Below are 12021 nucleotides of genomic sequence, written 5' to 3' on the forward strand. Positions count from 1 at the left end.
ATCACTTTATCAGGGTTATAGCCTGGCACACCTACCTATTTTACCGAGCCCTGCTTTGCCTATTTGAAAGGGGAAACGGCCAACTGACTAGTCATTATCTTTATAGGTGCTAAGGAAAGTACCCCAAAGGCAATTCAGCAGCACTAAAGTATATACCAGTACACTAAAAGTGACATGCTAATTGCAAGCACCAGTGACAACACAACACCATGACTTTGATCTCTCTCCATTTGTAGACACTAAAACTTGTGCTTCTGTATCAAATTTAATTTTCTGTAATTAAAACAAGCCAGGTCAGGTATCTTTATTGAGTTACTGCTCTTAATATTTATTTAGAGGGAATACTACAAGGCTCTACACAAACCAGCTGACACCAAACCTAGCAACATCCCCATAAAAGCTTGAGATGGCACTTCTATACAAGTCATTCACCCCAGGAAAGTGCCATGCAGTAGCTCATTGCAAGCTTCTGTGTCTAGCTTAAATTAAATGCCAAACACTGCCTGAGGAATGGATTGCCTTACAAAGAGGCACAGAAAAAAGCACATGTTAATATTTAACTAGACTTTTTTTATATAACCAGTGATTGTCATGTGTATTTTAGAGATCTTTAAGTGCTACAAACTTGGATGTATATGTGCCCACTCTTACATACATCTTTCAACAAATATGAACCAGATTTACTAAGCACACCGTGTGATCCTCTGATTACTGCTGCTGGCTCAGCAAAGCAAAGTGTGCACATACCATAAAAGTTGTCAAGAAGAGCCTAAGGTCTTTAAACCTGAAAAGGACTGCTTTCAGCATGATGCATAGCAAACAAGATGCTGCAGTCCGCAAAAACAGTTTTATTAACCTCAGGTTAGAAAAGTGAAAATGTTATAACTAATGAAGTAGTTAGTTAAATAATGAAGCAGTAGAAGTGGCTTTTGCTATTATGTATTGGCTTTGCAAATTATTATTAACGACTTTGATATAGTACAGTTTGTAATCACATTTAACTGCTTTTGATATAGTATAATTTGTCAGTTTTGGCCAATGCTCTGGCCCCTTTGTAGCTTGTATTCTCAGAACATCATTTATAGATGATATTTTAGTTTGTGAACAGTATGATGAACATATATTATAGTTTTAGCTTTCACAAAATGTTAACTTTTACAGAAGTAGCTGCAGCTGTGAAATAACTAAGGCTTCTATTTTTGTAACTAACTGACAATAATGAGAATAATTCAGATATATTTGTAAAATAGCTAATGTTGATTGAAAGTACTTGTGAAATAACTAAAACTGCCTGCATGGTCAGGTAACATTCAAGGAATGGATGTGATAAGGATTTCTGCCACTGACCATTTGACTATCAATAACTGTTGCCTGCTGAAAACATGAAATGGAGGCCATGGTGAGGAAGTGACACATGACTCTCAAAAAGACAATACACATTACTGCACGTACTCTAAAAAACAAGTCAAGGGTTGAACAAGCTAAAGAATTCCCAGAACATGTAAATAAGTTCAAAGAAATATTTGAATATGTATCATTTTTATGAATATGTATTTGACCAATACAATGGGACAGGTATATAAGAAGAGTTGTTACAATTAACTGGTGTGCCTCTAGCTACAGTTATGCACCCAGCACTGTTTAGTGTCCCTTTTATCCCTTATTAGACCTTTAAAAATTATTTAAAGAGTGAGGCTCATTTCTCACAGAAACCTTACTGAAACTAACCGTAACTCACGGGCACTTTACTCTTTCAGACAACCAATCCTAAATTCATTGGTTTATATTCCTGACAGGGCAAGCATGTATTGTAACACTTATTACCACTGGAAAATAAAAATTAATTACTGTTTCTCATGCCCCCATGTTATAACATAGTAGACATATGCAAAGAGTTGGAATCATCAGATTTACATGAAACAGTACTGGAACATAATATGCGATCTATTTGCCTAAAACATTCTCAGCCTCCAACTATAAAACTTACGCGCTTCCAGAAACACAGGTTGTTTTCTTGAGGTTAGTCTTCCAGAAGTTCCTGCAAGTGGTGTTTTGAACCCACTCTGAACCAAACGTACACATCCCAGCACTATAAAGAACTTACACAGCTACAGCTTATTCCTTAATCTTCATGTGGGAAAAAATCAACTACTTCAAATGTTTCTTTTTCCAGTTTTACTGTTAAGGAGGAAATGGAGGCATAGATTGATTACCTAAGTTCTGTACCATTTCCAAAGTATACTTTAGAAGCTTCCATCTTACACCCATCTGTTCAACACACACACACTTAACACTATTTTAGAAAAAGGAGTCTAATCTACCCGGGGATGCTCCATACTGAAATTTTATACTTTTGATTAGTAAAAAAATGTAAGAAAAAATGAGAAGGGAGGAGATAGCCAATCACAAAATACAATATGAATAATGGAAGCACACAAGGGATTTTTACACTGTTCTCATTGTTTCAATGAAATAATAAAATATTAGATTTATCTTTTTGACTGTACAATCAAGCATGAACCTGTAAAAATATTCAAATGCAACCTCAAGTTTTACTACTATAGAGGAATAATAAGTTCAATTCAGAACATGATTTTACATGCAACACTATGACTGTCCTGTTTTCATTCTTCTTTTACATTTCTACCTACCTATTTAATCTATGCAAATGAAAGTAGATGGTACTAGGTGTGCCACTAATAATTTTGTCAACTGATATAGAAATTACTCTGGGTTACAGCTTGAGAGACTACTGACCTCTTCCAGCTTCTTGTAAAAAACTCCCTGCAATCCACCTCTCTCCTCTTAGTGGGCTATTAACTGAAAGGTTAATGCCCTTGGGCACTTGGCCTCTGTGTGGGCCTAAGATCATCAGAAATCCTGGAAGATTTACTGGATCACTGCATCCAGGTCATACACATCTACAGGACAATATCCCACTTTAAGCTATCCTACCCTTCTCTGACCACTTGCTAACTTCTTCTTTACAGATTCCTGTGCATGCAAAAGCCTCATCTGATAGCAGAAGCCCCACAAGCAAGTACATGCTCAAGTGAGCACTTCAAGGCAAGCTGTGACTGAACAGGAGAGCCCCCTCTATTATCACTCTGTTGCAGCAGCCACAGAAAAGGAGGACATGTCAGTAGTAGGAAATACAAACCTAATAGCTGATCAGTTAAGAGATGACAAAAAAAGTCTTGCTTCCAATATAGAAGTCTGAGATTTCAAAACACAGGGAAGAATACAAGGCAAGCAATCACTATGCCATTGCTCCACCATTCTCTTCTCATACACAAAAAACCTATTTGGTTTTTAGATGGTATACAGAACTTCTGGAAAAAGAGATCTCTGTAAAGGTAATGTCACTCAAGCCATCCAAATTATTCTGAACATACTTCTAACATTTCAAGTAGCACTCAAACACTGAGTTTATAGCACTGAAGTTTGAAGTGTCAGAGGCTTTATTCTTGTTTACACAGTATCTTGCTGCAATTGAACTGGCAGGTAAGTATTCAAGATTAAAAAATTCTTAATAATGAGAAAAATTGATAGAGTGATTTTAATAATCCTGCATATATTTAAATGGATGCACAGTTTTTATTTGCTTTCATGCCACAGCTAAAACATTTCCTTTGCTATTCTACATCCAATTTCTAAGGCAGATTTCAAATTCTTCTCTTTGTTGGGATGCAAACATTTTTGAAACAAATAAAAGCCAATTGACATGGAAAAAAAAAGACAATCTCCCATAAGCAGAAACAAATACACAATTAGGCGTTCATCCATACATCAATATAACAAGCTTTCACAAACTGGAAAAAAACCCCAGGGTCTAGACAGGGTTTAATGTTTAAAATTCATTACAATATATTTATTCTAGGAGAAGCACAAAAACTGCAGCAGCATTACCAAACTCATTGCCCCACGTTAACAAATATGTTATACAACCAAGTATACAAGGTTAGTCAGACTCACCTTCCCTCATTGATTTTTGCTTTGTCCCCGTGGCAAGTGAAGTTCTCAATGTAGCCCAGGCTGCAGTTTATCCGTGTCCAGTCGGGCTGACACACAGCAATGAAGTGAGGACGCAGTCTACCTATGGAGTACTTGGCAATGTCTGTCAATGACTGGCTAGCAGCTGCCCCAAATATGAAGGTCCCAATGGCTTTGTAAATAGTGGCTATGTAGTTATTTCTGACAAACGAATTTGAGTGCAAATTATTATAAAAAACTGAGAGAGTCTCTCCTACGATTATCTGAAAAAGAAATAAGGAGAACAAATTAAAGATAGTAGCATTAAATAAAAAGTATTATGCTATTTTTTTTAATACTCACACATATGGTTTCAGAAACTATTTTTTTATAAACATTAAGCTGCAAATTTAAGTTTTCCAAGAGTCAGCAGTAACCATGTCCAAACATTATAAACACTTTCACACAGAAGACAAACACCCTTTTACTTTACCCTACCTTATGTTGAACTTAATAATATAATTTTCAGAATACTTATTAAAACAAAGCCTTCTCGGAATAACATTTAACCTTATTACTTGGTATGGTACTAATTAGAAACATTTTCTCCTGCAAAACTTCATTTTACATTACATCTTCTTCAACTAATTTCTACTGAGTAAAAATTTTCAAAGCTTGTTAGGTTTTTCATGAAACCAGAAATTGTTCTGAAGGGTTGAGACTTTATATCCAGATCTGAAAGGCCAGATGTTTCAACCAAGAAATTTCCTATTCCTCATGGAAATTAAATCCTTTGGGGATAAACGAAAACTAATGAGGGTAGGGAAAGACAGGTATTACTAAGGTCTTTCCAAGGACTTTTCACCCTACATGTCCAAGATACATGTATCAAGTGCTGGCAAGAAAGCAGACCTAATTTTGTTGTCTTGCAACTTCATCCTTTGCAGAAAGTAAATTTTTCCTTATGCCAAATATAGAACTGCACTCCAGATAATTTGGATGTTGAACCAGTTGGTCCCATTCTGTACAGAAAGGATCAGTTAATACAGATGCGTGGAGGACTGGATGTATATATGTAAAGTTACCTTGAAAAATCATGTAAAAATTAAAATTATGGCTCTGTTACTTGAGATGCTGGGTCCTGGATCCCAGCAAAGCAGAGCTTTGGTGAATGAAGCCATCACTTAGACACTGCCACCCAGACACACGGAGTGACAGCTTGTCAGAGGCTTTGCCCAAGAAGGCAAACAGACAATAGTGCCAGATGGGTGACAACGAAGCTTTACACCCTCCACCGTACCCAAACATGGACTGAAGTAGAGAAATACCAGAACATGGACTAAAGCTGAGAAAGTTTTCAGTAAAGTATATAGACACCTAACCCAGAAAGTAACCTCTTAAGGAAGATGTCTGAGCACAAATAGCCATGACAGGTGAATAATGAATCCCTTTCAAATAACGTTGCTGCAAAACCTGCAAGGTCACTTATCTCAGGTACCAAAAAATTAGCTGATGTCAGTGCAATTACTACACTGGACAGACATCAAAGAATATTCATCTTCAATAATCTGACTAAGCATTGAGTAAAGGACACCAGTCTTTGCTTTTACTGTCTGACTATGAAGTAATCTTGACAGAAAAGCCTGATTTCACAACTAAAAGATATTCCCTGATATTGCAAAAGAAACTTAAGTTAGCTAAATATTCATATGGGCTCAAATGGAGATTGGATTGATTCAAAGGGAATACATTCATTACAAAAACTAAATTTTAGTGGGGCCTTTTTTGACTCAGGAGGTCCCTGAGCTGCAAATGGCTGGTAGCCAAGTACTGAGGGCAATACATCAATCTTCCCATGCTGTATTCTGTTCTTCCTCACTCAGCTGTTTTAGCTGCTCTAGAAATGAAATAAGCTATATGGGCTTCAATTGTGACCAAGCATTGATGCTCTCAGGTAATACTGACTACCCAAAGGTAGTAATAGGATGAGAAAAAAAAATATTCTTATCTTAAAGGCAGGAGCTTTAGCATAAGCCGCTTGCCAGTTAACAAACACACAAACCCCTCCCCCTACCCCAAAATTTCATCTGCTTCAGATGCATTACTGTAGGTTTTTGAAGCAGCTTTTCCAAGAAAGAGGGAAACCAGGCAAGTCACAGCTTCAATTCTCAGAACATATTTCTACATTTGCAAAAAAAAAAAAAATTCCACCCAAAAGCAAATATGAGCTGAAAGTTGACCTTTATGCTGGAACCTTGATAAAAATCCATGCAGTCCCTATGCAAGGCAGAGTTAGATTATACAATATCCCTCCTGACTGAAACTCATTAGCCCAGAGAAACAGCTGGTCAATACTGAGGATTACCTTTAGCCGTGCCTTTTCATTTTTGGATCCTAAATATACTTGGATAAATATTTATATGCCTAAAAATCTTATTTGGCATAAGAAAGTTTTAACTCTGTTCGAAGTGTGGCTCTGATGAGTTTGGATGCCACCCAACAGAATCATCAGTGGAGACTGAAGCTTTTTAGCACATCTGGACAGGGATCTTGAGGCTCCTGTAGGAATTGCAGTGTAGTCCCAGCAGACTTAGGACATGAAATGGGAAACTGAAGAGGTCCAACTGTCCCCTCTGCTCATGAGGACACATCCCAGCTATTTTTTGCCCCAGCACTGGTATTCTTCCTAGAGCCATTTGCACTCCATGTAGTCAAGGAAAGCTGCTGTTATCTGCCAGGCTAAGGAATTTCACAAGCTGATCCTGGCTCAGACAAGCCACAAGAGGTGGCAACAGACAGTGTAATAGCAGGACCTCAACTTTTGTCCATACATAGTAAGATATTAGGTTAGCTCAGCTGACAACATATAATTAAATATTAGGGATAGAACATCCCTATATGCTTGAAACAGTTCAGCTGAGCTTGGAGCTGTGGTCAGAGAGAGATCCCAAATTAGTAGTCACAGAGACAATCTGTCCAGCTCACAAATCTGGTGTGAAGAGGAGAAAAAAAGAAAAGTAGCCTGTTTTCAGCCAGGTTAGGTGCAGTATGAAAGCAAGCCCCTGCATTATTTAAATACAAATGGGCCCAGAGTTTTATCCTGACCTTCAGGGAAATATCCAGGGAAAAACTCCACACTTATTTATTCTTTTTATTCTATTTATGCTTTTGATAACATCTGACTGGAAGCCATAATCTTTCTTTTAAATAGGCTAGTATCTGTTGTTGCACACACAGAAGTATTCCCAAAGATTTTGTGGCAGATAAAAAATACTGACTTAATAGGTCATGCACAATGATATTCTGAAAGTAGCAGGTCCTGAAATAAAGACTTGTGAGTCACAACACATTAGTGTTATTTTCAACAAATATGGTAAGAAATTTTTATCTCTCAGATTATGGAATTAAGCCACCATAGTTCTAAGGTATTTTTCTGTTCTGTAATTCTAGCTGTTTGACTTCACTTAAAGAAAACCTTTTAGTTATTCTTGCCAGACCACCATTTCTACTGCTTTAGCACCTGGCCTAAGGACATTATTTTAAGGCTGAGAAATCTTAGAGAATAGTTTTGTAAACCTGTATTAACAGATTACCCCTCCTCCCTCTTCCCCGCCCCCACTAAAATCAAAAGCAATGAAGAAAAGTTTAACTTACAACAATTACACTGAAAGGAATAATTATTCCTGCTAACAATTTATAAGAAATGGTGTCGTCTTTGTATGGATACCGGATGGATTCATCACTACAGAAAACGCCTCTCTGGAAGGGGGTACGTCGTGAACTGAGAATTGCAAAAGGCAAGCCAGCTGGCAAAAAGGAATACAAAATACATTACAAAACCAAAACAAACTGGCAATGATCATACCCCCACATTTCCAAAGAGAAGTGCATAAAGAGGAATGGGCATGCAGGAAGTTAGACGTTTATGCACTTCCCTTGGCCAATGACTACTGCCTTGACTTTGTAGCTTCCAGGAAGGATTGCTGAATGAAGGAAAGCAAGGCAAGATTTCTCTCATCTTCATGTTTGTGGCACTTCAAGTGTGGAAGAATGCCAAAACCATGACTGAGTAAATAGTTCAGTGACAACCACTGAGGTGCTCAATCTGCTGCTACCAGCACAATTATCAAATTTTTCTTTATGTTCCAGCGAGCAACAGTTGCACCTGCACACCTTCTCTGGACAGCTTTCCAAGTCAGAAGAGCATATATTGCATTTCATGAAAGCAGAAAAGGAGGCGTTTTTGAGGGAGTGCAAGTGCAGAGGGAATTTTTGGGAATATGGAGAAAAGGAGATTACACACGCATGAGATTCCCTCACTTCCTCACACACTGGATATCTTCCTAGAAGGACCTACAGCCTCAAGGCATGGAGATTTTATTCCCACCTCTTCCACCAAAGAGGATGCCTTTGGCTTAATCTAACACCTACAGGACACAATACTATGCTGCACAATGCTGCACACTATTGCATGTCAAGGTACCCACAACACAAACCAAAATTAGTCACTTGAAAAGCAAAGGCTTTTTCAAAAAACTCAAAATAGGATGCAAATTACCATAACCTGTTAGAATCCCATTTCTAAATCCTGTTCTTCCATCGTTAACACACATACAACATCTGCATAAGCTGTTTTGTGTACAGGATCTCTTGGAAAGAAATGGCTGTATGGAAAACAAGCAGTGGAGGACTACAAGGAATGTTTAATTAAAAAATAATCTTCTTTAGCTTAGGCATGTAGAACCCATAAAAGCCCTTGACTTTATCCTCAAAATTCAGCTGTTGCACATAAAACGCTTATCACTTTAAAGTTACACAACAAAAATTATCTGGAGGCAACGCTCCCATCCAACATTAAGGGATCAGAAAGATAAAACCAGTCTCCATCCTTCCTTCCCAGCAGAAATAAATGTTGTTGTAGTCCCAGTTCTCTCCTCAAGACCTCTGTGCCAAGACATAGCTTACCTCTCCCTTTCCAGATACACAGCTAGCCCCATAATGAGCATGTGCAAATAAAACTAAAGATGTAAAGAGCAGGAGAAGTGAACAAAAAAAGATACTAAGCATCAAGAGAACTGTTAGGGAAGAGACCTAGCATCCTTTCCAATCCTCTTCCCCTCCAGCCATGAAGTCCTCTAAATGAAGCCTGACTTCTGGGACCATCACAAGTGATTTAACTGGGATTTTACTAACCATTTGCTATCAGTTTTGTTCTGCACACCATAAAGTGCTTAAAAGAATACTTCAGCTTGAAAACAAAAGAGCAAATAACAAACTAATGGCTCAAAAGGTGATCATTTCCCTGAAGTGAACTCTGGTGAATGACACAACCTTTATCAGGCAGTTGTATCTAGGTCTATCATGTGGGCCCAAGCATTCCAGCTAAGCCTTTTGCAAAGAACCAGGTACCCTCTGTACCGCTGCTGTCATGAAACCAATAGCACGCAAAACCTCCCCTCCAAAAATGCTAGAAAAAGACCACTGTCATTGTCAAGAGGGGTTGTTTCCAATTCCATGCCATCAGGACTAAACTGACACAGCTCTGGAAGTCATCCAAGCACACCAACAAAGCAGGACGACAGCAGAACGGGCTAAGAGCCAAGCCAGAGCCTCACCAAAACACTGCACCATTCAGATACCAGCCAGCACAGAGCCTGGGAGCTGGACTCTGCAATACAGTGCCAAACCACAGCCTTTCCTACTAGGAAAAAATTCCTCTCCCTTTCTCTTAACAGGAAGAAGATCAGTGTTTTGAAAAACACTGTGGATTATTTTTTCCCTCCCCTTGAGTTGGTTTTGGGATAGATATCACAATACACCATCAGTTGTTCAGTATTTAGCTGACTTGGGTCAGGGTTGAGGCAGAAGCACGTGCAGCCATGGTGAGGGAAGGTGACTTGTCAACATAATGCTGTGGTGTTTCCAACACCATTTTTCCTACAAAATACATATGGAATGAAAATTTCAAAATTTGCCCTGCACACATATTAACACCAACATTCCAGACTGAGTATTTGAGAGAAATGCATTGATTGGACCTCCAAATGTAGAGAATTAAGCATATACTGATAGGAATTTCTTAATTATTTTCATGGTTACTTCTTTAGCGTTGGTAGTTTTGAATATCACGGTAAAGCAGTTGTTCACAAAATTAAGTTCAGCCCAAAAAAACCTTATCACAGCTTCAGCACACTGCCACAGACACCTGTGTTTACAGTTAGATAGTGTCACTGACATCAAATCACTAGCTCTGCATCACCCATTTTAAAGACCTGCTCTGTGAATAACTGTGTCATGGTACCTTACTCCTCATTTCCTTCAACCCACACCTGGATGTTTCAGCTTCTCAAGGTGAGAGACGGAAAATATTCAGAATGATGGGGTTATTTGGGGGGGAGCTTTTTTAAATGTAAATTTACATCTACTAAATCAGAAATAAAAAGGTGTGTGGATCACAGAAATGAAGTCCCTCATGCAGTGAAGATCTGTGTTCTTCCATGCTGAGTGAAGCTGCTTGAAATGTGCGTGCTCATTCTTCAGCAATATGGAGATTATGATGTAATTAGCCTGTAATTGCACCTTCCTGTATCCAGATCATGGAAACAAAATACCAAACAACTCCAGGTTTGTTTTTGTTTTGTAAGCAAGTATGAACAGCTAAAATAAAACTATTGTCTTCTTTTTCATAATTTCTTTCCGCCTCCTTTACTTTGAGTCTTAAAAGTTCTGGGTATCTATGTGGCAGCCATTAAGTAACCATTAATTGGAAGAGGTATGCACTGAAATATATAGTAAACATAACAAGTCTTTCTTCAGTTTCCCCCAGCTGCACAACAGATTCAAGAAGTAGTTCCACCAGTCATTTATCTTATTGCTGCTCTCAGCACCTTTCAGTATTAAAATTATACATGCTCCATGAAAGCTTGAGAGAAAAGTTTTAATTTCTAAAAATCAAATTACAGTAAAACTGATCACATTAACTTAACACTGTTAAACTGTAAACTGAAGTCAAAGAATTACAGCATCTGTAATTTACCTCTGGCTCAATTCACGGCAGTCATTAGCCTGAAAAACCATGCCAGTAGGGGCTTTTGATATCTTTTGGATTAAAGTATCCTCCAATGTCAATACCTACTCCCTCAGAACATGCTCCATAGAGCAGGTTTAATTTACTTACTTTACTTTTTTTTTAAATTTTTTTTTACTTTACTTTTAATTTACTTACTTTACTTACTTTATTTTCTTTTTAACATGCATGGATTGACTTCACTATTATTAACTGATGGGAGAGAGCAGAAAAGTAGAAGTCAAACCAGAGGGGCATCAGGTGTTTCTGGCATGTGAAACCAGTAAGAGAACCATCTCACAATACTGAGGGTTCTGTTCTGTTTACAATAAATCATCAGAGTCTGCTTTTGTGGGTTTTCAAGGTGTTTTCATTCCTAAAATCAAATCAAAATTATTTGAAATACATAGCTTAAGTATTTTCTGCAGTGGAAGTTTCCCTTTAAGACAATAAAGGGACAGGAAAAAATAGTTTAGCTTTTTCATTCCTGCAAGCAGAACAACTGTCATTAAGTGACAAAGAGGAAAATCTTCTTACCATACCAAGTAAAACAGTGGCGGTTCCCTATTGTTGGGATAGACATGTAACTTTTTTTATCCTGACAGATATCAATTTCAGAGGACAGGGCTAAGTTTTTGCATCATGGTGCCAATTTCCTAAGCATGGAAGCTCCTGGTACAGGTGGACAGGATATGACTGAAGATACCATACGATACTTGTCTTTATAACGGTACCACCATCACTAGTGTCAATGTCTTTACAGAGATACAACTGAGGAAAAAAATGTTTACTGTAGTATAGGAAATGCTGGACTTTGACAGTGGATTTATTCACATAAACGTCTAAAGCATTTTCTCAAGAAAAAGTAGCAAAGATTCAACAGCAGATCACTGTAAGAAGAAATCCTGTTCATCTGCCACAGTCACGTTGCTACATTCAGTTAAAAGAAAGGTCCTACAATATCCTACAAATACCCATTGCGC

At 37.9% G+C, this 12021-nt stretch overlaps 1 protein-coding gene across 1 annotated transcript in view; it reads right to left on the minus strand.

Moving 5' to 3' along the window:
* The window catches only part of PLPP1 (phospholipid phosphatase 1), a 61650-nt gene that overhangs the window by 25343 nt on the left and 24286 nt on the right, over nucleotides 1-12021 (minus strand). Inside the window, exons 2-3 of the mRNA XM_068176084.1 lie at nucleotides 7627-7778; nucleotides 3976-4256 (exon numbers count right to left, since the gene is read on the minus strand). Of these exons, the coding sequence (XP_068032185.1) occupies nucleotides 3976-4256; nucleotides 7627-7778 (433 nt within the window). The remainder of the gene's footprint in view (nucleotides 1-3975; nucleotides 4257-7626; nucleotides 7779-12021) is intronic.

The sequence above is a fragment of the Anomalospiza imberbis genome, chromosome Z, assembly GCF_031753505.1.
Source record: "Anomalospiza imberbis isolate Cuckoo-Finch-1a 21T00152 chromosome Z, ASM3175350v1, whole genome shotgun sequence".
In the NCBI taxonomy this organism is placed as follows: domain Eukaryota; kingdom Metazoa; phylum Chordata; class Aves; order Passeriformes; family Viduidae; genus Anomalospiza; species Anomalospiza imberbis.